Raw genomic sequence first — 27,862 nt, 5'->3', positions numbered from 1 at the left:
TTGACAACTCGAGCACTTTCCATTGACGTTCCGGTTTTTAGGAAGGAACGCGTCCTGGGCCTTGAACCGGGGTATGCCTGCAGTCAAAGTCGCAGCGCTGCACAACTCAAAGAAGAACACAACCCCACCCCCAGCCCCCAGCCCCCCCCAGCCCCCCCCCCCCCCCCAGCTCCCCCCCCGCCCCCCAGCCCCCATGAGTGAAAGTAGCGAAGTGGGAATGCAGCAGCAGAGGCAAGTATAAAATCCATGCAAGCGCGGCACGCGTTGAGAACAACCTCCCGTTGGTAGGTGGCCCTGTGATGGGGGGACGAGAAACGTCGCGGGCACCATTAGGGGTCGTCATCACCATCGGCGTCCATCAGCGCCGTCATCATTAAGAGAGCAGCTTCAGAGTCGGTCGTGGTCGTGGCGATGATCATTACACAGTGGGAGTGAATCGTCAAACAATCGTCAATAGAATCGTCACGCTAACACGTCGTCACGTCGCAAATCGAGCGACTGCATAGCCAGAATGTTGTGGCCGGTGTGGTTTATCATGCCTGGGCCGATGTTTTGTTTAGGGGCCGTCTATAAATGACGTCACGCGATTTTGGACGATTTTTGACCCCCCTCGTCACATGACAAATATGACGTCACAAAGCTCTGCCCCCTCCCCCCCCCCAAAAAAATATAATACATGCTTCAAATCGCTTTAAACTATTGACATTGTAGTGCGTATTTAATGTGGCGCTGCACTCTGATGTTGTAGGAGAAAACATTTATTAAAAAAGTATATTTAAATAAGTAAAATTGTACTGTTTTATATTTTTATTATTTTATTGTTTCCCTTCTACGTGGCTTTACCGAAAGAACCAAGAATATGAGTAGAACGTGTTGTCTATATTTATTTAAAGGTTCGCATTTTGATGTGACGTCACATTTCTAACCCCCCCCCCCTCGTCACACATCGTCACAAATGTCTGGACCCCCCCCCCAGGTGCGTGACGTCATTTATGGACGGTTCCTCAGTTCCAGTCCGCCACTGACTACGCACGTGCGTGTATGCACGTTGCATGTTGGACGCCTTTTGCACCGGTACGTAGCGAACGGCAACCTTCCTACCGTGCGGTAGTGGTGGCGGCGGTGGCGTCGGGGGGTGGAGGTGGTGGTGGTGGCCATGATCGTTGTGGGAGTCACTCAGCAGAACTGCCGAGTCTTCCAGGTTTGCTGCGTCACGTCAATGGGCGGGAACCAGCGCATCTGTGACGTCATGGGAGGGGGCGGGGTGGGGCGGGGCGGGGAAAATGGCGTCCAGTCACCCCCACGGCCACGTGGCACAAAGGTCGCTTGGCAGAGGCCTGGTCGTTTGTTTGTTTAGAATAAAACAAAAATGTTGACAAGCTAAACTATTTTTTCAAAAAAAAGTTTTTTATTTTACCAGATAAAGGCCCACTGAGCTATATAGCTCTTATTTCAGAAGTGACCTGGCTGTCACAAATCATAGCTCAAGCAAGTGGCTTATCATCATCATCATGTTGAAATGTATAGCAGCCAATACTCTGAACGCGTGATGTCCATTCTAAATGTGGAGGGGGAAAAACCGGAGGGCCCGGAGAAAAATCCACGCGACCACGGGGAGAGAGAGCGAGAGACGTAAATGCCAAATATACAGCAGCAGGCGTCAGGGTCAGGATCGAACCCACTAAATTCTGCATAGCCGGCAAGGTAGTTAACATCTCGCCACACTCACACTCTAGCTCCTCACACTTCGTCTCTTCCTATCATCATCATCTCACAGTTCGCTGAACACGACTGTGAAACTTTTACGTGGCTTTAAAAATGCACGCGGTTGAGCTCTCTCCGTCTCCCCTCCCCCCCACCCTCTCTCTGTCTCCCTCTCATTCGGGAATGGCTTTTAGTGCGGGCAACGCAGCCTCCAGTATCGCCCCGCTGAGGCCGCACACGCAAAAGACAAAGATCCCCTATGTAGCCTTTATAGACTGTTGGGGAAAGTGCTTGCTGCTAACGAGGGGGTGTTGTGGCCGGCACCACGCCCCGGCCTGCACGCTTGACGTGAACCCACGGGCGAGGTGCGGGCAGCGAAGGAGCGCAGGAGCGAGAGAGTGGGTGGGTGAGTGGGTGAGCGTGTGGGTGAGTGAGCTGGTGAACGAGTGGGTGAGAGAGTTTCTGTGACAGTGGGCGGGTGAGCAAGTGGGTGAGTTAGTGAGTGAGTGGGTGAGCGAGTGAGCGGGTGAGTTAGTGGGTGAATGAGTGGGTGAACGAGTGGGAGCGAGTGGGTGAGTCTCTGTGAGAGTGGGTGGGTGAATGAGTGAGTAAGCGAGCGAGTGAGCGGGTGAGCAAGTGGGTGAGCGGGTGCGTCAATGATTGGATGAGCATGCTGGCGAGTGGGTGAGTGGGTGAGAGTGTCTCTGTAACAGCGGGTGGGTGAGCGAGCGGATGAATGAGTCTCTGTGGCAGTGAGTGGGTGAGCGAGTGATTGAGCGAGCAGTGGACTGAGTGGGTGAGTGAGTCTCTGTGAGAGGAGGTGGGTGAGTGAGTGAACGAGTGGGTGAGCGCCCGGGCGAGCGAGCGGGTGAGCGCGCGGGTGAGCGAGCGGGTGAGTGTGAGGGTGAGTGAGCGAGCGGGTGAGCGAGCGGGTGAGTGTGTGGGTGAGTGAGTGAGCGGGTGAGCGAGCGAGCGGGTGAGTGTGTGGGTGAGTGAGCGAGCGGGTGAGCGCGCGGGTGAGCGAGCGGGTGAGTGTGTGGGTGAGTGTGTGGGTGAGTGAGCGAGCGGGTGAGCGCCCGGGCGAGCGAGCGAGCGGGTGAGCGCGCGAGTCTCTGTGACGGTGCCCGGATGAACGAGCGAGTTGGTGATGGAGGGCGGCACGGCACCTGTGCGTGCAGCGTGGAGGTGGCCGTGGCGGTGGCCGTGGGGTAGCAGGAGGAGGAGGAGGAGGCGGGGAAGGCGGCGTGGGCCACCGCGGGCCCCACGTCTGCGTACAGTGCCGGGTGGTATGCGGCCCACGCGTCCGGGCCCGCGGGCAGCAGGGCCGCTCCCGCCAGCTCGTCTGAGCGCACAGTGGCATCATCATCAGCATCATCATCATCAGCATCGTCAGCAACATGGCCATCATCATCAGCACCATCATCAGCGTCAGCATCATCATCAGCAGCATCATGATCAGCAGCAGCAGTGGCGTCAGCATTATTTTCACAACGAGCGGAGTGCCGGGTGGATAAAACGAAGCGAGTTGGCACAGGGAGGAGTATAGCTGGGTGCTGTGGTGCATCCGCCATTCATCTCAGTCAGTGCACCCACAACACCTGGGTCTGCCCCGTCACCTCTTGTCGGAGAACCTTCCACACTTCACGTGACGGCCTCAAGTGCACCTAGCCTGGCACAACTCACAAGCGCCGTGGTGACGTCACCGTCGCTTAGTGGCGAATGGGCGCTTGTTGTGCGTGTGTGTGGCCGTGTGTGAATGCTCGCCCATGTGTGTGCTCGCTCACAGCACTTGCCCCGCAAGTCTGTGCCGAGGGAGCGGTGGGTGCGGTGGGTAGCGCGCTGCCGCTACGAACCCGGCAGAGACCCGCCGAGTTCCATTCCCACTCGCGGCGGCCGCCACCAACGCCGGTGACGATTCTCTGCACCTGTCCTGGGCCACCGCCTAGGTCGACTCAGCCTCAAAATGAGTTCCATGGTGCGGTGCGTAAATATCGCTAGCACTGGGGAGACAAAGGCGGCCGAGGCGCGGTGCTGGTGTCTTGACCGACCCACGCGGGCGCTCTCGGCCTCCGTAGGCGCTGCCACCTGCCCCCGACAGCCTGCGAAGGGGCTAGACAGGGCCCGTTGTGCTCGTGATGTCACTCACGGGTCTCGTGATGTCACTCACGGGTCTCGTGATGTCACTCACGGGTCTCGTGATGTCACTGACAGGTCTCGTGATGTCACTCGCGGGTCTCGCGATGTCACTCGCGGGTCTAGTGATGTCACCCGCGGGTCTCGTGATGTCACCCACGGATCTCGTGATGTCACCCGTGGATCTCGTGATGTCACTCGCGGGTCTAGTGATGTCACTCGAGGGTCTCGTGATGTCACTCGCGGATCTCGTGATGTCACTCGCGGATCTCGTGATGTCACTCGCGGGTCTAGTGATGTCACTCGCGGGTCTCGCGATGCCACTCACGGGTCTTGTGATGTCATTCACGGGTCTCGCGATGTCATTCACGGGTCTCGCGATGTCACTTACAGGTCTCGTGATGTCATTCACTGGTCTCGTGATGTCACTCACGGGTCTCGTGATGTCACTCACGGGTCTCGTGATGTCACTCACGGGTCTGGTGATGTCACTCACGGGTCTCGTGATGTCACTCACGGGTCTGGTGATGTCACTCACGGGTCTCGTGATGTCACTCACGGGTCTCGTGATGTCACTCACGGGTCTCGTGATGTCACTCACGGGTCTCGTGATGTCACTCACGGGTCTCGTGATGTCACTCACGGGTCTCGTGATATCACTCACGGGTCTCGTGATGTCACTCACGGGTCTAGTGATGTCACTCGTGGGTCTCGTGATGTCACTCGCGGGTCTCGTGATGTCACTCGCGGGTCTCGTGATGTCACTCGCGGGTCTCGTGATGTCACTCACAGGTCTCGCGCGTGACGAAGTGAGGCGCCAGGGCGAGGTGCGGCCCCGCCACCGCCCCCACGTTGCCCAGTCTGCCCCTGCACATCTTCGTGTTGGCCTTGGCGAACTCCAACCTCAGGGTCTGGGGGCTCTCGGGGTCAAAGCGGATTCCCTGCGGGGGGCGAGAAAGGGGAAGAGAGGAGCTACGGTGGCTAGGAGATGTTAACTCCCTCGCCTGGTATGCGGGAGGCCGTGGGTTCGATTCAGACCCTGACGCCTGCTGCTGCTGCTGTATATTGGGAGTGTGCGAGTGTCTCTCTCTCTCTCCCCGTGGACTTTTCTCAGGATCCTCCGGTTTTTCGCTTCAAGTTAGACTCGACATCACACGTGTCGAGGAGTGTTTGCCTGCTGCTATGAATGTCCACGTGACCATGATAGCTCCACTTTGTTGAGCCGTCATTTGTGACAGCCACGGTCGCTTCTGAAAATGAAGCTAATGGCTCAGTGGGCCTTACAATCTGGTAAGATTAAAAAATATGTTTTTTGTATTGAAAAATATAGTATATTTTAAAGTGATTTTTGTTTTACCTTTCCTATACTTTGCCCTCCTATCGTGTTTTTCTATCGTTTGTTGTCGTTGTAACGTCCTGACCCCCGTGCCCCCTCGACTGGAAATCTGTGGAAAAAAAGAGCTTCATAGCTCATCGGATTCCTCCTCCAGTAATAAATACATATTCTGATTGTGACTTTTGTCACCGCGAAGGACTTGAGCCAAATACTCCACGAGCTAATTAATTTTCTCCCCCCCCCCCATCACACCAATGCATTCGGTTATTTATTTATTTAATGTCATCTCTCCTGCCAGGAGGACCTCATCAGGGCGACAGGATCGAGGGGCGCCACGCTCAGCGGAGAAGATCGGCCCAGTGGATGATATTTGCTTATTGATGAATGTATGGGGGCCCTGATTTTAAAAATATTAAATTGTCAGAATACCAGGTGAAATCCTGAACCAGGTGAGATCCTGAACCAGGTGAGATCCTGAACCAGGTGAGAGTCTGAATCAGATGAGAGACTGAACCCAGTGAGATCCTTAACCAGGTGTGATCCTGAACCAAGTGAGATCCTGAACCAGGTGAGATCCTGAACCAGGTGAGATCCTGAACCAGGTGAGATCCTGAACCAGGTGTGATCCTGAACCAGGTGAGATCTTGAACCAGGTGTGATCCTGAACCAGGTGTGATCCTGAACTAGGTGTGATTCTGAACCAAGTGAGATCCTGAACCAGGTGAGATCCTGAAACAGGTGAGATCCTGAACCAAGTGAGATCCTGAACCAAGTGAGATCCTGAACCAAGTGAGATCCTGAACCAGGTGTGATCCTGAACCAGGTGAGATCCTGAACCAGGTGATATCCTGAACCAAGTGAGATCCTGAACCAAGTGAGATCCTGAACCAAGTGAGATCCTGAACCAGGTGTGATCCTGAACTAGGTGTGATTCTGAACCAAGTGAGATCCTGAACCAGGTGAGATCCTGAAACAGGTGAGATCCTGAACCAGGTGAGATCCTGAACCAGGTGAGATCCTGAACCAAGTGAGATCCTGAACCAAGTGAGATCCTGAACCAAGTGAGATCCTGAACCAGGTGATATCCTGAACCAAGTGAGATCCTGAACCAGGTGAGAGGCGCTGTGGAGGAGGGACTCACGCTGAGGGAGTTCTTGGCCGTCTCTGCCTCGAATCGACTGTCGAACATCACGAACCCCACCGGCTGGACGGGAGACAAAGACAAAGGTCCCCCGTGTAGCCTTTAAACAGAACATTGGGGCAAGTTGCCAAGACCACGCCCGACCGCCTTTGTCTCCCCAGGTGTGCGGCGCGTTAAGCAAGGCGTGTGTTTGACGTTGAGTATCGGCGCGTTTTGTCGTCGCAAGCGAAGTGGAGCCGTCGCTCACTGCGCACATTCACGAATTTCTCCTGCACGGTATCCGTGCAGCAGCCTGCACGTGAGAGTCGCTTTGAGGAACAGGCGTGGGTGAGGTGCGGTGAGTGGTGAGTGGTGGGCAGTGAGTGGTGAGTGGTGGGTGGTGAGTGGTGAGTGGTGGGCAGTGAGTGGTGAGTGGTGGGTGGTGAGTGGTGAGTGGTGGGTGGTGAGTGGTGGGTGGTGGGCGGTGAGTGGTGAGTGGTGGGCGGTGAGTGGTGAGTGGTGGGTGGTGAGTGGTGAGTGGTGGGCGGTGAGTGGTGAGTGGTGGGCGGTGAGTGGTGAGTGGTGAGTGATGAGTGGTGAGTGGTGGGTGGTGAGTGGTGGGCGGTGGGCGGTGAGTGGTGAGTGGTGGGCGGTGAGTGGTGAGTGGTGGGCGGTGAGTGGTGAGTGGTGAGTGGTGGGCGGTGGGCGGTGGGCGGTGAGTGGTGAGTGTTGGGCGGTGGGCGGTGGGCGGTGAGTGGTGGGCGGTGAGTGGTGGGTGGTGGGCGGTGGGCGGTGAGTGGTGAGTGGTGGGCGGTGAGTGGTGAGTGGTGGGCGGTGAATGGTGAGTGGTGAGTGGTGGGCGGTGAGTGGTGAGTGGTGGCCGGTGAGTGGTGAGTGGTGAGCGGTGAGTGGTGAGCGGTGGGCGGTGGGTGGTGAGTGGTGGGCGGTGAGTGGTGAGTGGTGGGCGGTGAGTGGTGGGCGGTGAGTGGTGAGTGGTGGGCGGTGAGTGGTGGGTGGTGAGTGGTGAGCGGTGGGCGGTGAGTGGTGAGTGGTGAGTGTACCTGTTTGGAGGTGAGTTTAATCAGCGAACCCTCATAGCCCTGCACACAGCACAGAGTAAGGCAGCGCATCACTCCGCATCACTCCGCATCACTCCGCTGCTGTAACGCGACTGTCCCCCAAATGTCCAGTAGCATCCTTCACGAACCGCCTCCCCAGAGGCCGATCTTGACCCACTCACCCACTCACCCACGACTCACTCACCCACTTGACCCACTCACCCACTCACTCACGACTCACTCACCCACTTGACCCACTCACCCACTCACCCACGACTCACTCACCCACGACTCACTCACCCACTCACCCACGACTCACTCACCCACTTGACCCACTCACCCACGACTCACTCACCCACTCACCCACGACTCACTCACCCATTCACCCACGACTTACTCACCCAATGACCCACTACTCACCCACTCACTCACGACTCACTCACCTACTTACCCACGACTCACTCACCCACTCACCCACGACTCACTCACCGACTCACCCACGACTCACTCACCCACTCACCCATGACTTACTCACCCAATGACCCACGACTCACCCACTCACCCATGACTTATTCACCCAATGACCCACGACTCACTCACCCACTCACTCACGACTCACTCACCTACTTACCCACGACTCACCCACGACTCACTCAGCCACTCACCCACGACTCACTCGCCCACTCACCCACCCACACGAAGTCATCACGACTGATGGTTTGCACCTAAGCTAAGTTGAGCAACAGTTTAGGGTTTCACATTGCGAGGAGAGGGGGGGGGCTATAAAAAAGAAAACATAATGTATACGAAGTTTAAAGTTTTACGTCATTGGTTTAAAAATAAAGAAGATAGCGGTGGGAAAAATAACTTTCTAAAACTGTTCATTTAATTCCGATATGACAAAATAAATAATCTACAGGCATTCCTCAATCAGGCCTCCTGAAGCTTGATGGAGTTTGGGGCCTCATCAATGTCACGATCCGATCCTAGTTGGGTCACTTGGCTGGGTTATCTGGCTGGGTCACCTGGCTGGGTCACCTGGCTGGGTCACCTGGCTGGGTCACCTGGCTAAGTCACTTGGCTAAATCACCTAGCTGGGTCACCTGGCTGGGTCACCTGGCTGGGTCACCTGGCTAAATCACCTGGCTGGGTCACCTAGCTGGGTTACCTGGCTGGGTCACCTGGCTGGGTCACCTGGCTAAATCACCTAACTGGGTCATCTGGCTGGGTCACCTGGCTGGGTCACCTTTCTAAATCACCTGGCTGGGTCACGTGGCTGGGTTATCTGGCTGGGTTACCTGGCTGGGTCACCTGGCTGGGTCACCTGGCTAAATCACCTAGCTGGGTCACCTGGCTGGGTCACCTGGCTAAGTCACTTGGCTAAATCACCTAGCTGGGTCACCTGGCTGGGTCACCTGGCTGGGTCACCTGGCTAAATCACCTGGCTGGGTCACCTAGCTGGGTTACCTGGCTGGGTCACCTGGCTGGGTCACCTGGCTAAATCACCTAACTGGGTCATCTGGCTGGGTCACCTGGCTGGGTCACCTTTCTAAATCACCTGGCTGGGTCACCTGGCTGGGTTATCTGGCTGGGTTACCTGGCTGGGTCACCTGGCTGGGTCACCTGGCTAAATCACCTAGCTGGGTCACCTGGCTGGGTCACCTGGCTAAATCACCTAGCTGGGTCATCTGGCTGGGTCACCTGGCTGGGTCACCTTTCTAAATCACCTGGCTGGGTCACCTGGCTGGGTTATCTGGCTGGGTTACCTGGCTGGGTCACCTGGCTGGGTCACCTGGCTAAATCACCTAGCTGGGTCACCTGGCTGGGTCACCTGGCTGAATCACCTGGCTGGGTCACCTGGCTGGGTCACCTGGCTGGGTCACCTGGCTAAATCACCTGGCTGGGTCACCTGGCTGGGTTACCTGGCTGGGTTACCTGGCTGGGTCACCTGGCTGGGTCACTTGGCTAAATCACTTAGCTGGGTCACCTGGCTGGGTCACCTGACGTCGCTTGAGAGAAGGCTCCTGAAGAGTGAGGCTCACCTTGAAAGGTCGGAAGAGCAGGTAGAGCTCCCTGGGTTTGATGTCCATGGGCAGGCCGCTCACGAACAAAGTGCGCACCTGAGCGGGAGGGGGATTCGGGTGGGAGGTGGAGGGAGGAGGAGAGAGGAGGAGGAGACAGTGATAGGAGGAGGAAGAGAGAGGAGAGAGAGGAGGAACAAGAGAGAAGGAGGAGAGAGGAGGAGGAGGTAGGTGGAGAGAGGAGGATGCAATCACGTGGCGGATTCGTGAACTCTTATAACTTTGTTTCATGATAGTCAACAGTAGTCACGGTCACATCTCACTGTGGCAGCACCCCGAGAGATTAGTGTGGGCAGCCAAGGCGAGGAGACCAGATCGGCGCACAAGTAACCATGCTGTGTCGTGCAGCCCTCCTCCAGCCGACACGACACAATAAATAACGTTGGGTGCCACGGTGGCCAGGAGATGTTAACCACCTCGCCTGGTGACTAGGAGATGTTAACTCCCTCGCCTGGTGCGCAAGAGGTCTCGTGGCGTCGATCCCGACCCTGACGCCTGCTGCTGTATTTTTGGAGTTTGCGTGTCTCTCTCTCTCATCATCATCACGGTGGCTAGGAGATGTTAACTACCTCGTCTGGTATTCAGGAGGTCGTGGGTTTGATCCAGACCCTGACGCCTGCTGCTGTATATTTGGAGTTTGCGTGTCTCTCTCTCCATGGTTTTTCTCCACCACATTTAGAAACATGCATTGAGAGTATTTGGCTGCTGTATATGTCCACGTGATAAGCCAGTTAGTTGACTTATCATTTGTGAAAGAGCTGCATAGCTAGCTCAGTGGGGCCTTACCTTGGTAAAATAAAAAAAAAATAGTTTTAGTTTAAAGGTGCAGCCACGCAGACCGAGCGCGTGAAAGGGCGGGGGCAGAGGGCCGGGCGAGGCTGGCGACGTCACCCACGACTCTCCGATGGGCACGGTTGCTACGTCCGGTGCGCGTCTTCTACAAAGACAGCTGTTCACGAGACAGCTGTTCACGAGACAGCTGTTCACGAGACAGCTGTTCACGAGACAGCTGTTCACGAGCACCTATGAAGGCCGGCACGGCACACGAGGGGGTGGGTGACCAACACCACGCCCGACCGCCTTTGTCTCCCCAGTGGCGAAGTTTTACACGCCGCACCAGGTACTCATTTGAGGCCGAGTCGACCTAGGGGAGGCCAAGTAGAGGCCAAGGACCGGTTCATATAATCGTCACTGGTGTTGGTGGCCGTGAGCGGGAATCGAACTCGGGTCGTCGGGTTTGTAGAGAAACGCGCTAACCGCTACACTACCGCTCCCCCCAAACACACACACACGCTCACACACATACGTGCACACAGTGACACTCACACACATACACCACACGTACACACACTCTCTGCGAGCACGCAGACACGGGCGCCAGGTGATTAACGCCACAAAGAAGTGGACGCGTGTGGATGATTGGCACCCCAAACCGCAGGAGCCGAGTCGCGCGGTCGTCAATAATGAATGGGGCCTGCCACCGGTGAGCTGGCCAGCCCTCGCCCCCACCTCTACCCACCCCTCCCCTACCCACCCACCCCCACCCCTACCCACTCACCCCTCCTCTACCCACCCACCCCCACCCCTACCCACGCGTATCCACCCCACCAACGCTCCACCCCTACCGACCCCGACCAACCCAGCTCCACCCCTACCCCACTTTGAGGCTACGTGAAGTGTCGAAGGCTCGCTGATGACAGGAGGAAGTCTCGGGACAGACCCAGCAGGTGCCATGGGTTGGTTGACTGAGATCACCTGTAGATGCACCACTAGCTGTAACCCCTACTGTGCCAACTTGCTGCATTTTAGCCACAAGCACTCTGCTCTTTGTTGTGAGCGTCGCTCCTCTGCCCTCCGTTATTGTTGGAGGACGACTGCCTCCAACTGCCCAGTAGCAGCGTCCTTCACGAGCCTCCTCCACAGAGACCGATCTTGACACCGCTGGAAGCAGTCACCGGCAAGTCCACTCAGCTCCACGTCCTCCTGTACTACATCACTCCACCTCTTCTCTAGCCTCGTGTCGTGCCCGTTTAGCCCCCGTTATGCGGCCAAGTAGAAGTTGCTTGAATATGCGGTGATTGGGCATGCGGGCTACATGGCCCAGCCAACGCAGCCTTGCCTGCCGGAGGAGCTCACCGATGGGACTTTCTCCGGATCTTTCAAGAATTTGTGAGCTCCTCACACAATCCAGCCTGGTTAAAACCAAGATGGATCGTAGGGAGGCTAGCCTAAATGTTTCTAACTGGCGCAGATGTCCCATTAGAGGGGTCCACGTTTCAAAAGCGTAGAGAAGGGAGGGAATGCCCGTGGTCGAGTAGACCTGAAGCTTTGTGTGGAGTGAGCAAGTTGCTTCTACACAGCGTTACGCAACCGATGAGTGAGACCTCTGCTGTCAAACCGGAGCCGGTCATGAGCACACTGCCCAGGTATGGAAACCTCTCCATGCTCTCCACAACTGCTCCATCACCAGTGGGGAGCTGAGGGGGTGGAGTGTCTGATGGTACAAAATACCCAGGCAGGTGCTTCGTTTTGGTGGGGGTGATGGTAAGGCCCCACCTCTTAGTGGCAAGCTCCAGTTTCAGCAGCAGCGCCTCCAACTCCTCCTTTGAGCAACAATTACCAGATCCACCCCTAGCCACATCTACCCCTATCCCTATCCACCCACCCACCACCACCCCACCCCTACCCACCACCCAGCCCCCTACCCACCCCTACCCACCCCCACCCCCTACCCACACCCACCCCTACCCACACCCACCCCTACCCAGAACCCACACCTACTGTATCCACTCCTTACACACCCACACCCACCCCCAACCCACACCCACCCCCACCCACGGCCCCGCCCCCCTCCACCACTCCCCCGCCCCACGGAGCCCCCAGAGCTCCCGCGAGAGGGGGGGGTTGGGGATCGTCACCCTTGGGTTTTATTTGTAGAAGTGAAGATTCAACCTCGGCTCCAGATTTACTTTGATGGGGGGCAGGAGAGGGGTTGGGGGGTCGGGTGTTGGGGGGGAGGGGCTGGGGACGTGGGGGGGGGGCAGTAGAGCTATTGGAGGGGGCACGGTGATAATGATGTTGTTGGTTTTGTTTTAACCCGACTGAGAGCTCTCAAGAGACCAGGCTTAAAGTCTGAGTGAGTAGGTTGGTGAGTGAGTGGGTGGATGAGTGAGTGGATGGGTGAGTGAGCAAGTTAACGAGTGAGTGGGTGAGTGAGTGGGTGGGTGAGTGGATGGATGGATGAGTGAGTGAGTGGGTGAGTGAATGGATGGATGGATGAGTGAGTGGGTGGGTGAGTGAGTGGGTGGATGAGTAAGTGGGTGGATGAGTGAGTGAGTGGGTGAGTGAGTGGATGGGTGAGTGAGCAAGTTAACGAGTGAGTGGGTGAGTGAGTGGGTGGGTGAGTGAATGGATGGATGAGTGAGTGAGTGGGTGAGTGAATGGATGGATGAGTGAGTGCATGGGTGAGTGAGTGAGTCGTTGAGTGGGTAAATAATACAATTGAGATTCATGAGTGAGGTCGGGTTTGTATTATTCTGCGCTCACCGGTTGTGAACTCTGGAGAGGCGAGGATTACCGAGCTCAATTCAGAATCCGAATCTTTATTTAGACTGCAGAAATCCGATGAGCTATGAAGCTCTTGTTCATAGATGTCCAGTAGCGTGAGTTGACCTGGGTAACTGACGGCGATCCTGACCAAGGGGTCCATCCCGTGTACTCATACACGTGCAGAGACAAAGATCCCCCGTATAGCCTCAAACAGACTGTGGGGGCAAGTGCTGCTCGCGAGTAGCAGCAGCGCCGATAAACGCCGCCACTGTGGCACACGAGGGGGCGGGTGAGCCGGCACCACGCCCGGCCGCCTTTGTCTCCCCATTGCTGATGTTTACTACACACCGCACCGGCTACTCATTTAAGGTGGAGTCGACCTAAGGGGAAGGCTCAGGACCGGTTCAGACAATCGTCACCGGCGTCGGTGGCCGTGGACGCGAGGGGGAATCGACCTCGGGGTTCTCTTGCTGGGTTCGTCGAGGAAGCGCGCTAACCGCTGCCCCACCGCTCCCCACTCACAGCGCGCTAACCGCTGCCCCACCGCTCCCCACTCACAGCGCGATAACCGCTGCCCCACCGCTCCCCACTCACAGCGCTCTAACCGCTGCCCCACCGCTCCCCACTTACAGCGCGCTAACCGCTGCCCCACCGCTCCACACTCACAGCGCGCTAACCGCTGCCCCACCGCTCCACGAGGGCCACCTCTGCCGTGCTCGCCGTGCCGTGAAATCCGCGCCGACCACGTGGTGAACCCCCTAAGAGCTTCCCCGTGGGTCCCCGGCTTCATCAAACATTCATCACTCATTCATTAATCCACACTCAACTATTAATGCGTCACTTTTATACACGCACGTCACCAGATGCTTTTGTCTCCGAATTTCCCAGGTTTTTTTTTTATATATGTGTATGTCTATGTGTGTGTCTATGTGTATGTCTATGTGTATGTCTGTGTGTGTCTATGTGTGTGTCTATGTGTGTGTCTATGTGTATGTCTTTGTGTATGTCTATGTGTGTGTCTATGTGTATGTCTATGTGTGTGTCTATGTGTATGTCCTTGTCTTTGAGTGTATGTCTATGTAGAGGTGTGTGTGTGTCTATGTGTGTCTATGTATATATGTGTGTGTCTATGTGTGTGTCTATAACCAGCTTCGGTTTGACAGCAGAGGTCTCACTCCGAATCAGTCGGGCGGCATTATCTTCTCATCGGCTGTGCAATGCTGTATGGAAACTCCCTGGTCTGTCGCTCCGCACGAAGTTTCGGGTCTTCTCGGCCACAGTCATTCCCTCCCTTCTCTATGCTTGTGAAACGTGAACCCCTCTGGTGGAACATCTGCGCCGGTTAGAAACATTTAGGCTGGCCTGCCTACGATCCTCACTCGGTGTAACCAGGCTGGATTGTGTGAGCTCACAAATCCTTGAAAGATCTGGACACGTTTCCATCCGTGAGCTCCTCCGGCAGGCAAAGCTGCGTTGGCTGGGTCACGTAGCCCGCATGCCCAGCCGCATGCCCAAGCAACTTCTACTCTGCCACATAGAGGGGGCTAAACGGGCACGACACGGGCGGGAGAAGAGATGGAGCTGATGTGGAGCTGAGTGGACTTGCCGATGACTGGTACCAGCGGTGTCAAGATCGGCCTCTGTGGAGGAGGAGGCTCGTGAAGGACGCTACTGGGCAATTGGGGGCAGTCGCCCTCCAACAACAACGGAGGGCGGAGGAGCGACGCTCACAACAACGAGCGGAGCGCCGGGCAGATAAAATACACCAAGTTGGCACAGTAGGGGTTACAGCTGGTGGTGCATCTCCCAGGTGATCTCAATCAGCCAACCCATGGCACCTGCTGGGCCTGTCCCGAGACCTCCTCCTGCCAGGGAGCCTTCGACACTTCACGTGGCAACACCGCGCGAGACAGGAGCGAGCTGGCCGGCCTCTACCGAGCGGCGACTTTGGACGTTCAGGGGCTGACGGGCGAGCGGGTGGGGGGAGCGCGCCTGCGATGAGGAGGTAGATGAGGAGGAGGTGGGTGGAGGAGGAGATAGATGAAGAGGTAGGTAGAGGAGGAGGTGGAGGAGGAGGAGGTGAGTAGATGAGGAGGTGGAGGTAGTAGTAGGTAGTGGAGGAGGGGGGAAGAGGGTGTGGTGCTGAACTCGTCACTAATTGCCACGTTCTGTTTACGTGACATCTCTTACTAATCTAGTTTGAACTCTTACTAGTTGGCTGTGTGTGGTGGTGGCGGGTTTGACGACACATTTGTATATTGACGCGATATAACCCAACAAAAACCTCGACTAGGGAAGCTGTTCGATAAGAAGAACCTCCGACAAGGCATCTGCATCGTCTATCGAGTTATAATGACCGTGTGCAGACCGGGCAGGGTCCACGTGTATCAAGCGGGTCACGCGTGGCCGTAGGCCCATCGTGATCACGATGATGGCGATGATCATGTCGAGTGGACAGATGCCCTTCATCCAGCAGTGGATCGATCGTGCATCATGATCACGATGATGATGATCATGTCGAGTGGACAGATGCCCTTCATCCAGCAGTGGATCGATCGTGCATCATGATCACGATGATGATGATGATGATCATGTCGAGTGGACAGATGCCCTTCATCCAGCAGTGGATCGATCGTGCATCATGATCACAATGATGATGATCATGTCGAGTGGACAGATGCGCTTCATCCAGCAGTGGATCGATCGTGCATCATGATCACGATGATGGCGATGATGATGTCGAGTGGACAGATGCCCTTCATCTAGCAGTAGATCGATCGTGCATCATGATCACGATGATGGCGATGATCATGTCGAGTGGACAGATGCCCTTCATCCAGCAGTGGATCGATCGTGCCTCGTGGTGATGTAAACCCCTTGAGAGAAGTCCACTGCAGTTTACTTCCGTCAGCAATTAGGAAATGTTTTCCTGTGGAATGCAGGATAATTACATCAAATTGCTGGGTTCCAATTTATTTACGTGTGTGCGTTTATTTATTGTCGTTACCATCACGGGCCTAATATATTTATTTTCGTAAGCTTCGCTTCGTTGCATCAACCCGAGAAAATAAGTGAAACCAAATAAATCTCCCTTCTTTGTCGCCTTCACCCCGACCACAGAGGAGCGCGTTCGGGTCACGTGCTGTTTGCGAGCACCTATTAAAGCGGGGCCGAAACGTCAAACAAGAACCAATCTCGGCCGCCTTTGTCTCCCCGGTGATGCTCCAAGCCGCGCACGCCGCACCGATGCTGTCGCGTTCGGGGACCCAGTTCACACATTCGTCACTGATGTTGGTCGGGAGCGGGAATCGAATTGAGGTCGGTCGCGCCATGCGCTCCCCACTGCACCACCGCTTACCATTTGGCAAAGACAAAGATCACCCGTGTAGCCTTAACAGACAGCTGGGGCAAGTGCTGTTAGCGAGAAGCAGCACCGACGATGGCTGGCACTGTACATGACGGGGTGGGGGTGGCGAGCACCACGCCCGGCCGCCTTTGTCTCCCCGGTGCTGATGTTTGCACATCGCACCAGGTGCTCGTTTAAGGCCGAGTTGACCTCTGGGGAAGACCCAGAATGGGTTCAGATCTTCGCAGCCACTGTTAGTCCCTGTGAGCGGATATCGAACTCGGGTTTTTGCAGGGTTCGTAGCGCTAACCGCTCCCCACACACTCAACATACATTCACACACTCCAATATACAAGGTGGTGCTTCAAAAAAGTGTTAACACTTCGGAGAATTTGCAACAACACCACGAGGAATGTGGCTCCTCCGGGCTCTGGAAACCACCTGGAGAAGATGCCAGGCCACGTGGTGACAATGATGGCGAGCAAGTGGAGACTCTTTAACTTGTTGAAGCTGTTAACATCACGTTTGTTATCACGTTACAGTCCACTATTATTCGTTTTTTTTCCATTAGAAACTATAGTCCCGTGTAAGTGTTAACATTTTTTTGACACACTCAGTATATATGCAGTATATAAATAGTGTAATAATATATACATTTACACATACTCCATATGTATAAACTATCTTGTACACGCACTTATATCATCATTATCGTCGTCATTGGCCATGATCGGGGGTGGGGGAGGGGGGGATTGGCAACCATGGCAACAAAGAGGAGCCACGTGGTGGAAGACGTCACAAAGCGGTCACCGACAGCGCCCCGCCCATCCCCTTTGCTGCAAGGGTCAGCAGGTCACGTGATATATATATAAATATATATCACGTGACCTGCTGACCCTTGCAAGGGTCAGTGTGAATGGACACTTTGGGGTCTGCTGAATCAACGTTAGTTGCTCGCACGTGCCCGTGCGACAGTCGTGTTTAGATGATTTACCGTCTAACACATCTGGCCACGTCTCGCACCCCCCCCCCCTCCCCAGAAAGGGGATCTCGCTCCGCCCCAGGGGGCTGCGTGCACCCCCAGGCTAAGAGCCGCTTAGCCTCACACACAGCATATCACACACACAGTGTATCACACACACAGTGTATCACACACACAGCGTATCACACACACAGCATATCACACACACAGTGTATCACACACACAGTGTATCACACACAGTATATCACACACACAGTATATCACACACACAGTGTATCACACACACAGTGTATCACACACACAGCGTATCACACACACAGCATATCACACACACAGTATATCACACACAGTGTATCACACACAGCGTATCACACACACAGTGTATCACACACACAGTATATCACACACACAGTGTATCACACACACAGTGTATCACACACACAGTGTATCACACACACAGCGTATCACACACACAGCATATCACACACACAGTGTATCACACACACAGTGTATCACACACACAGTATATCACACACACAGTATATCACACACACAGTGTATCACACACACAGTGTATCACACACACAGCGTATCACACACACAGCATATCACACACACAGTATATCACACACAGTGTATCACACACAGCGTATCACACACACAGTGTATCACACACACAGTATATCACACACACAGTATATCACACACACAGTGTATCACACACACAGTGTATCACACACACAGTGTATCACACACACAGCATATCACACACACAGTGTATCACACACACAGAGTATCACACACACAGTGTATCACACACACAGCGTATCACACACACAGCGTATCACACACACAGTGTATCACACACACAGTGTATCACACACAGTGTATCACACACACAGTGTATCACACACACAGAGTATCACACACACAGTGTATCACACACACAGCGTATCACACACACAGCGTATCACACACACAGTGTATCACACACAGTGTATCACACACACAGTGTATCACATTCAGCATATCACATTCAGCATATCACACACAGTATATCACACACAGATTATCACACAACAACAACAACCGCCATTCGCCACTAAGTGGCGGTGACATCACCACGACGCTTGTGCCAGGCTATGTGCACCCTCAGGCCACGTGAAGTGTCGAACGCCCGCTGGCAGGAGGTCACGGGGCAGACCCAGGTGCCACGGGTCGACTGACTGAGATGACTGGCTGATGCACCACCTGTGCCCCCTACTGTGCCAAACTGCTGTGCTTTAGCCACCCGACAATCCAGTCTGGTTAAACCCAGAATGGATCGTAGGCAGGCCAGCCTAAATGTTTCTAACCGGCGAAGATGTTCCATTAGGGGGGTCCACGTTTCGCAAGCGTAGAGAAGGGAGGGAATGACCGTGGCCGAGAAGACCTGAAGCTTAGTGCTGAGCGACAGACCAGGTAGCTTCCACACAGCGTTACGCAACCGATGAAAAGATATTGCCGCTCGACTGATTCGGAGTGAGACCTCTGCTGTTAAACTGGAGCCAGTCATAAGCACACTGCCCAGGTATGGGAAACTCTCCACTCTCTCCACAACTGCCCCATCACCGATTGGGAGTTGTGGGGGTGGAGTGTGCGATGGTACAAAATATCCAGGCAGGTGCTTAGTTTTGGTGGGGCTGATGGTAAGGCCCCACCTCTTAGTGGCACGCTCCAGTCTCAGCAGCAGCGTCTCAAACTCCTCCTCTGACTGAGCAGCTATTACCAAATCATCAGCATACATAACGTGGTTGAGCAATAGGGAACCATCCCTTGACCGCACCCGGGCATCGATCAGCCTCCCATTATATCTGTACCATATGGAGATTCCCCCGGTACAGCTATTGAAGGCTTCACGAACTACGTGGTCAAAATAGATGTTAAATAATGTGGGAGCCAGAGGACATCCCTGTCGCACCCCAAGGTGTACAGGGAATGGCTCTGACTCCCGGCCACGTAGTTTTACCCGGGCCCGCTCACCATCATGAAGTACCTTAATGATCGTGAGCAGAGGGTCAGGTTCTCCAAAAGCACGAAGAACGACGAAGAACGACCCAGAGCCCAGGCCTACTGATGGTATCATAGGCCTTGACCAGGTCAATAAAGTAGAGATGTAGGTCTTGTTGGAATTCCCTACACCTCTGCTGTAGCAGACGGACAGAAAATATGGCATCTGTGCAGGACCGCCCTTTCCTGAAACCGCATTGGGGCTCCGCAAGCCTCTCCTCAGCGTGCCTGGCAAGGCGATGTTGAATTATCCTTGCCAGGATCTTTACCGGCACACTGAGGAGTGAGATGCCCCTGTAGTTGTTACAGTCTGTGCGGTCCCTCTTCTTAAAGAGGGGGACCACCAGGGCACACACACACAGCATATCACACACACAGTGTATCACACACACAGTATATCACACACACAGTATATCACACACCCACAGTATCTCACACACACACACTATCACACACAGTATGTAATGCCGCCTATACACTCTACAGATGATTATATGGAGCAGTACACCACAGCGACAGTATATCCCCTATAAAGACAGTATATCCCCTATAAAGACAGTATATCCCCTATAAAGACAGTATATCCACTATTAAGACCATTAGAATACAAAAGCTAAACTAATTATTTTTACTAGGTAAGGCCCCACCGAGCTACGTAGCTCCTTTTCAGAAGGTTGGCTACGTACGGTGCGAAAGAAGTTCAACACATACGGTACACACAACATACAGTACAGCTTTGTGTCTATGTTGTGTGTGTCTCTCTGTGTGTCTATGTTGTGTGTCTCTCTCTTTGTGTTTCTCTGTGTGTCTCTCTCTGCTTGTGTGTCTGTCTGTGTCTATGTTGTGTGTCTCTGTGTGTGTCTCTGTGTTGTCTCTCTCTGCTTGTGTGTCTGCCTGTGTGTCTATGTTGTGTGTCTCTCTGTGTGTCTCTGTGTTGTCTTTCTCTGCTTGTGTGTCTGTCTGTGTCTCTCTCTGTGTGTCTCTGTGTGTCTCTCTCTGCTTGTGTATCTCTCTGTGTGTCTCTGTGTTGTCTCTTTCTGTGTGTCTGTCTGTGTGTCTATGTTGTGTGTCTCTCTCTGTGTGTCTGTCTGTGTGTCTATGTTGTGTGTCTCTCTCTGTGTCTCTGTGTTGTCTCTCTCTGCTTGTGTGTCTGTCTATGTGTCTATGTTGTGTGTCTGTCTGTGTGTCTATGTTGTGTGTCTCTCTGTGTCTCTGTGTTGTCTCTCTCTGCTTGTGTGTCTGCCTGTGTCTATGTTGTGTGTGTCTCTTTGTGCTTCTCTGTGTGTGTGTCTCTCTCTCTGCTTGTGTGTCTGTCTGTGTGTCTATGTTGTGTGTGTCTCTCTGTGTGTCTCTGTGTCTCTCTCTCTGCTTGTGTATCTGTCTGTGTGTCTATGTTGTGTGTGTCTCTCTGTGTGTCTCTGTGTTGTCTCTGTCTGCTTGTGTGTCTGTCTGTGTGTCTCCGTGTCTGTGTTTCGTCTCTCTCTCAAATGTAGTTCTACCCGATGACGACTGCTTGTGTTGTAACCGAAACGTCGTACTCTATTACTTAATTTATTTTCTTTCCTCGCGACTTTACCGAAAGAACCAAAGATTAATTCCCGCAGTCACGAAAGCTTCAAATGAAGTTTCCGCCGACAGTCGTTCGGCTCGAGTGAGTCGCCCTGCGGTGGGGTAAAGTGTGGCTGCTGCAACCCAAAAGTGCCCGCACAGAGGCTCATCCGCCAGCAGCGGCACGAGGCACGGCGTTTGCAGGAGCTGCGCCTCGTTACCCCCCCCCCCCCCCCGCCCGCCCCCTGCCCTTACCCGGAGTCTCACCTCCTCGTCGAGCTGCGAGGCCGCCGCCGCTTCCACCACCGTGGAGACGCCGTTCATGGCGGTGACGATGGTAGTCGTGGTGGTGGTGGTGGTGATGGTGGTGATGGGAGGATGGGGGTAGTGGTGGCAATGGGAATAGGATGGTAGTCGTGGTGCTGATGGGGTGGTGGTGATGGTGGTGGTGGTAGTGATTGGAGGGTGGTGGTGGTGATGGTGGTGGTAATAGGATGAGAGTATTCTTTATGTGATCACGATGATTGTTTAGTGTTCTGTTTTTTATATGATGGTGATCTTGGTCGGGATGATGCTAGTGGAGATGATGATGATGGTGGTGGAGATGATGATGATGGTGGGGATGATGATGATGATGGTGGAGATGATGATGGTGGAGATGATGATGCTAGTGGAGATGATGATGGTGGAGATGATGATGATGGTGGTGGAGATGATGATGCTAGTGGAGATGATGATGATGGTGGAGATGATGATGGTGAAGATGATGATGATGGTGGTGGAGATGATGATGCTAGTGGAGATGAAGATGATGGTGGAGATGATGATGATGATGGAGATGATGATAGTGGAGATGATGATGGTGGAGATGATGATGATGATGATGGTGGAGATGATGATGATGGTGGAGATGATGATGATGGTGGAGATGATGATGGTGGAGATGATGATGATGGTGGAGATGATGGTGGAGATGATGGTTTTGGAATGGATGCTAATGGTGATTTTTTTGTGGTGGTGGTGGTGATGATGGTGATGATGCCAGCAGTGGTTGTGGTGATGGTGGTGGTGATGATGTCGTGTGATGGGTGAGCGGTGATGTCGTGTGATGATGTTTCTGTGACAGAAATGTAAAGGCGCGCACGGAGCGTTAGAAGAATCTCGAGTCGCAATCAGCAATCACGTAACGATTCAACATTCTGTAATCATTGATCGTAATCATGCCAGCTCATCTAACGCCATTGATTGTACGTCACGATGACCATGCATTGTTATCACACGATCAGCTGTTGACTCTCAGCCCATCGACTCTGAGCTTTCTAAAATCGCACATCACATTTTACAAGAGCAGTGATCTCGCACAACTCCTGACGAGCAGTCGCATGAACGCCCCAGGGCGTCTCCACGTGCTGATGAGACTCTCAGGAAACTCTCTTAAGGACGTGGCTATGAGATGTTAACTCCCTCGCCTAGTACGCAGGATGTCGTGGGTTCAATCCCGACCCAGACTCCTGCTGCTGTATATTTGGAGTCTGCTTCTCTCCCTCTCACCGTGGTGGCGTGGATTGTTTTAAAATCTCAGAGTCCTCCGGTTTTCCCCTCCACATTTAAAATCGACATCACACATTTAACTTATACTGCCGCTATAAATGTTCACGTGATGATGATGATGATGAAGCCACTTCGTTGGGTTCTCCACCTGCTTAGAGTCACGTAGTTGGCCTGACACCTGGTTAGCTAGAAGTAGTTTATCCTGGTCCATTAAAACATTCTTAGCTGCTCACACACAAGTCGACAAATCGACTGATCTCAGTCGCATCAACACCACATGCAAAGATAAAGACAAAGAACCCTGCCGTGTAGCCTGCAACAGACTGTCGGGGCAAGTGCCGCTAGCGAGTCGCAGCACCTACAAAGGCCGGAACCGTGGAACACGAGGGGGTGGGTGGCCGGCACCACGCACGCCCGGCCGCCTTTGTCTCCCCAGTGGCGATGTTTACTACACATCGCAACAGCTACTCATTTGGGGCTGAGTCGACCTAGGGGAGGCCCAGGACCGGTTCAGAAAATCGTCGCCGGTGGTGGTGGCCGTGAGCGGGAATCGAACTCAGCTCTGGCGGGTTCGTAGCGCTCACTGCGACATTACCGCTCCTCACATACACACACTCACATATATATACACATATATACATATACACATATATACACATATACATACATATATGCACACTCATATATGCATATATACACACTCAGATATACATAGACACACACATTCACATACACATATATACACATATATACACACTCTCATATACATATATACATATATACAGACACATATACATAGACATATACACACATACATATATACATTGGCACACATATAGATACATATATGCATTGACACACACACACTCATATATACACACACACTCATATATACATAGACAACAACAACCGCCATTCGCCACTAAGTGGCGGTGACGTCACCACGACGCTTGTGCCAGGCTATGTGTACCTTGAGGCCACGTGAAGTGTCGAACGCCCGCTGGCAGGAGGTCACGGGGCAGACCCAGATGCCACGGGTCGACTGACTGAGATGACTGGCTGATGCACCACCTGTACCCCCTACTGTGCCAACCTGCTGTGCTTTAGCCAACCGGCGCTCCGCTCGTTGTTGTGAGCGTCGCTCCTCCGCCCTCCGTTGTTGTTGGAGGGCGACTGCCTCCAACTGCCCAGTAGCGTCCTTCACGAGCCTCCTCCACAGAGGCCGATCTTGACACCGCTAGTACCAGTCATCGGCAAGTCCACTCAGCTCCACGTCCGCCTGTACCACGTCACTCCATCTCTTCTCTAGCCCGTGCCGCGCCCGCTTAGCCCCCTCGATCCGGCCGAACAAAAGCTGTTTTGGCATGCGGGCTACATGACCCAGCCAACGCAGCCTTGCCTGCCGGAGGAGCTCACCGATTGGACCGTGCCCAGATCTTTCAAGGAATTGTGAGCTCCTCACACAATCCAGCCTGGTTAAACCCAGGATGGATCGTAGGCAGGCCAGCATAAATGTTTCTAACCGGCGAAGATGTTCCATTAGGGGGGTTCAAGTTTCGCAAGCGTAGAGAAGGGAGGGAATGACCGTGGCCGAGAAGACCTGAAGCTTAGTGCGGAGCGACAGACCAGGTAGCTTCCACACAGCGTTACGCAACCGATGAAAAGATATTGCCGCTCGACTGATTCGGAGTGAGACCTCTGCTGTTAAACTGGAGCCGGTCATAAGCTCACATATACACACACATATATACATAGACACACATACATATATACATAGACATATATAGATATACATATATACATAGACACACACACTCATATACGCACACTCAAATATACATAGACACACATATACATAGACACACACTCATATATACATAGACACACATATACACACTCATATACACACTCATATACATACACATATATACACATATATACAGACACATATATACATACAGTGAAGGAAAAAAGTATTTGATCCCCTGCTGATTTTGTACGTTTGCCCACTGACAAAGAAATGATCACTCTATAATTTTAATGGTAGGTTTATTTGAACAGTGAGAGACAGAATAACAACAAAAAAAATCCAGAAAAACGCATGTCAAAAATGTTATGAATTGATATGCATTTTAATGAGGGAAATAAGTATTTGACCCCTCCGCAAAACATGACTGAGACACACACATATACACATACACATAGACACACATACACATAGACACACATATACATAGACATACACACATATACATGGTCAACATGGACACACATATACACACATATATATAGATATATACATAGACATGTACAGATATACGAAGAAATAAACATATACATCGACATGAACGACACACAAGACAAATATCCACTCCTATAGCCTGTAACAGACTTTTGGGGCAAGTGCTGTTAGCGAGCAACTATGAAGGCCGGCACGGCACACGTGCTTGTATGCACACACACACACATCCATAAATACATCCGCCCACAAATATGCAATAGAGAGTATAGATTAGAATGACTGGTCAGTGGAATTGCAGACTAATCTGAACATTTGCAGACGACTCAGAGAGAGAACCAATCAGACGTCGACTTAAAAGGAGACAAAGAGCTGAGCTCATCGGATTCCTCCTGTCGAACTAAATATGACAAAGTTGCTACGTCACTGATGATGTAGTCACTACGTCACTGATTATGTACTTACTACGTCACTGATAATGTAGTTACTACGTCACTGATGATGTAGTTACTACACCACCTGATTATGTAGTTACTACACCACTGATGATGTAGTTACTACGTCAATGATAATGTAGTTACAACACCACTGATTGTGTAGTTACTACGCCACTGATAACGTAGTTACTACGTCACTAATGATGTAGTTACTACGTCACTGATTATGTAGTCACTACACCACTGATAATGTAGTTACTACACCACTGATGATGTAGTTACTACGTCACTGATTATGTAGTCACTAAGTCAATGATAATGTAGTTACAACACCACTGATTATGTAGTTACTACACCACTGATAATGTAGTTACTACGTCACTAATGAAATAGCTACTACGTCACTGATGATGTAGTTACTACACCACTGATAATGTAGTCACTACACCACTGATAATGTAGTTACTACGCCACTGATAATGTAGTCACTACACCACTGATAATATAATGTAGCTATGATCGTGTTGATTATGATGCTGCTGATGGTGATGATGGTGATGGTGATGATGGTACTGATGATGATGGTAATAATGATAGTTTTGCCGCTGGTAGTGATGAGTGATGGTGATGATGGTGATGATGATGGTGATGATGGTGGTGATGGTGATGATGGTGATGATGATGGTGGTGTTGCTGCTGGTAGTGATTAGTGATGATGGTGACGATGGTGATGATGGTGGTGATGGTGATGATGGTGGTGATGGTGATGATGGTGGTGATGGTGGTGATGGTGGTGATGGTGATGATGGTGGTGATGGTGGTAATGGTGATGATGGTGGTGATGATTATGGTGGTGATGGTGGTGATGGTGATGATGGTGGTGATGGTGGTGATGGTGATGATGGTGGTGATGGTGGTGATGGTGATGATGGTGATGATGATGTTGATGGTGATGATGGTGATGATGATGGTGATGGTGGTGATGATGGTGATGGTGGTGATGGTGATGGTGGTGATGGTATTGATGGTGATGATGGTGATGATGGTGGTGATGGTGGTGATGGTGGTGATGGTGGTGATGATGATGGTGGTGATGGTGGTGATGGTGATGATGGTGGTGATGGTGGTGGTGATGATGGTGGTGATAATGATGGTGATGATGGTGATGGTGATGATGGTGATGATGGTGATGGTGGTGATGATGGTGATGGTGGTGATGGTGATGGTGGTAATGGTGATGGTGGTGATGGTGGTGATGGTGTTGATGGTGATAATAGTGATGATGGTGATGGTGGTGATGATGGTGATAGTGATGATGGTCATGGTGGTGATGGTGGTGATGGTGTTGATGGTGTTGATGGTGATGATGGTGATGATGGTGGTGATGGTGGTGATGGTGATGATGGTTATGGTGATGATGGTGGTGATGGTGATGATGAGACGTTACCCCTCTCTGTGTGTGATGGTGGTGATGATGGTGATGGTGGTGATGGTGATGATGGTGGTGATGATGGTGGTGATGGTGTTGATGGTGATGATGGTGATGATGGTCGTGATGGTGGTGATAATGGTGGTGATGATGGTGATGATGGTGATGATGAGGATGGTGGTGATGGTGTTGATGGTGATGATGGTGATGGTGGTGATGATGGTGATGATGGTGATGGTGGTGATGGTGATGATGGTGATGGTGAGACGTTACCCCTCTCTGTGTGTGATGGTGGTGATGGTGATGGTGGTGATGATGGTGGTGATGATGGTGATGATGGTGGTGGTGATGGTGATGGTGATGATGGTGGTGATGGTGATGATGGTGGTGATGATGGTGATGGTGGTTGTGATGGTGGTGATGATGGTGGTGATGGTGGTGATGATGGTGATGATGGTGATGATGATGGTGGTGATGGTGATGATGATGATGATGGTGGTGGTGATGGTGATGATGGTGATGATGGTGGTGAAGGTGGTGATGGTGATGATGGTGGTGATGATGATGATGGTGATGATGATGGTGATGGTGGTGATGGTGGTGATGATGGTAGTGGTGATGATGATGTGGTGATGGTGATGATGATGGTACTGATGATGATGGTAATAATGATAGTTTTGCCGCTGGTAGTGATGAGTGATGGTGATGATGGTGATGATGATGGTGATGATGGTGGTGATGGTGATGTTGGTGATGATGATGGTGGTGATGGTGGTGATGGTGGTGATGGTGATGATGGTGGTGGTGATGATGGTGGTGATGGTGATGATGGTGGTGATGATGGTGATGGTGGTTGTGATGGTGGTGATGGTGGTGATGATGGTGATGATGATGGTGGTGATGGTGATGATGATGGTGGTGATGGTGATGATGGTGATGATGGTGGTGAAGGTGGTGATGGTGATGATGGTGGTGGTGATGATGATGATGATGGTGGTGATGGTGGTGATGATGGTGGTGGTGGTGATGATGGTGGTGATGGTGATGATGGTGATGATGGTGATGATGATGGTGATGATGATGGTGGTGATGGTGATGATGATGGTGGTGATGGTGGTGATGATGGTGATGATGATGGTGATGATGGTGATGATGATGGTGGTGATGGTGGTGATGATGGTGATGATGGTGGTGATGATGAGACGTTACCCCTCTCTGTGTGTGAGCGCGCGACGCTTCTCGTGCCGAAGTGAGCGGAGGAGCCTCCGGGCTCGAGGCAGAGCGCGCGCGTCACGCCCGG

General features: G+C 52.7%; 1 protein-coding gene across 4 annotated transcripts; it reads right to left on the bottom strand.

The window, feature by feature from the left end:
- Nucleotides 1-180: 180 nt before the first annotated feature.
- LOC116955052 (RNA-binding protein with multiple splicing 2-like) lies at nucleotides 181-27,862 on the bottom strand. Of its 4 annotated transcripts, none has more exons than XR_012929728.1 (8): nucleotides 21,162-23,400; nucleotides 9,394-9,471; nucleotides 7,355-7,393; nucleotides 6,315-6,377; nucleotides 4,628-4,778; nucleotides 2,871-3,046; nucleotides 1,102-1,239; nucleotides 181-294 (listed from the first exon to the last, which is right to left on the bottom strand). XR_012929728.1 is itself a non-coding variant. In XM_076052773.1 (8 exons), exons 2-8 carry the CDS (start codon nucleotides 21,228-21,230, stop codon nucleotides 1,177-1,179), a joined length of 639 nt encoding a protein of 212 aa, XP_075908888.1. In that variant the 5' UTR covers nucleotides 21,231-22,023; nucleotides 27,772-27,862; the 3' UTR covers nucleotides 181-1,176. The 4 variants fall into 4 exon arrangements, 3 of the variants coding, with proteins under 3 accessions (XP_075908888.1, XP_075908887.1, XP_032831892.1); XM_076052773.1 differs by adding an exon at nucleotides 27,772-27,862 and having other exon boundaries at nucleotides 181-1,239; nucleotides 21,162-22,023; XM_076052772.1 differs by having other exon boundaries at nucleotides 181-1,239.

This window comes from Petromyzon marinus, chromosome 57, assembly GCF_048934315.1.
Source record: "Petromyzon marinus isolate PM22_M1 ecotype Great Lakes invasive population chromosome 57, UKy_Petmar_22M1.pri1.0, whole genome shotgun sequence".
Lineage (NCBI taxonomy): Eukaryota > Metazoa > Chordata > Hyperoartia > Petromyzontiformes > Petromyzontidae > Petromyzon > Petromyzon marinus.
Note: the sequence above shows the minus strand (reverse complement) of the source record. Positions and strands in the feature narration are given on the sequence as shown.

Coding starts and splice junctions, on each gene's coding strand:
- LOC116955052 (XM_076052773.1), bottom strand. CDS start 21,230: ATGAACGGCGTCTCCACGGTGGTGGAAGCGGCGGCGGCCTCGCAGCTC. Junction 9,472..21,161: donor ACGAGGAGGTGAGACTCCGG/GTAAGGGCAGGG, acceptor CCTCCCGCTCAG/GTGCGCACTTTGTTCGTGAG. Junction 4,779..6,314: donor CGGCCAAGAACTCCCTCAGC/GTGAGTCCCTCC, acceptor CGCCCCCCGCAG/GGAATCCGCTTTGACCCCGA.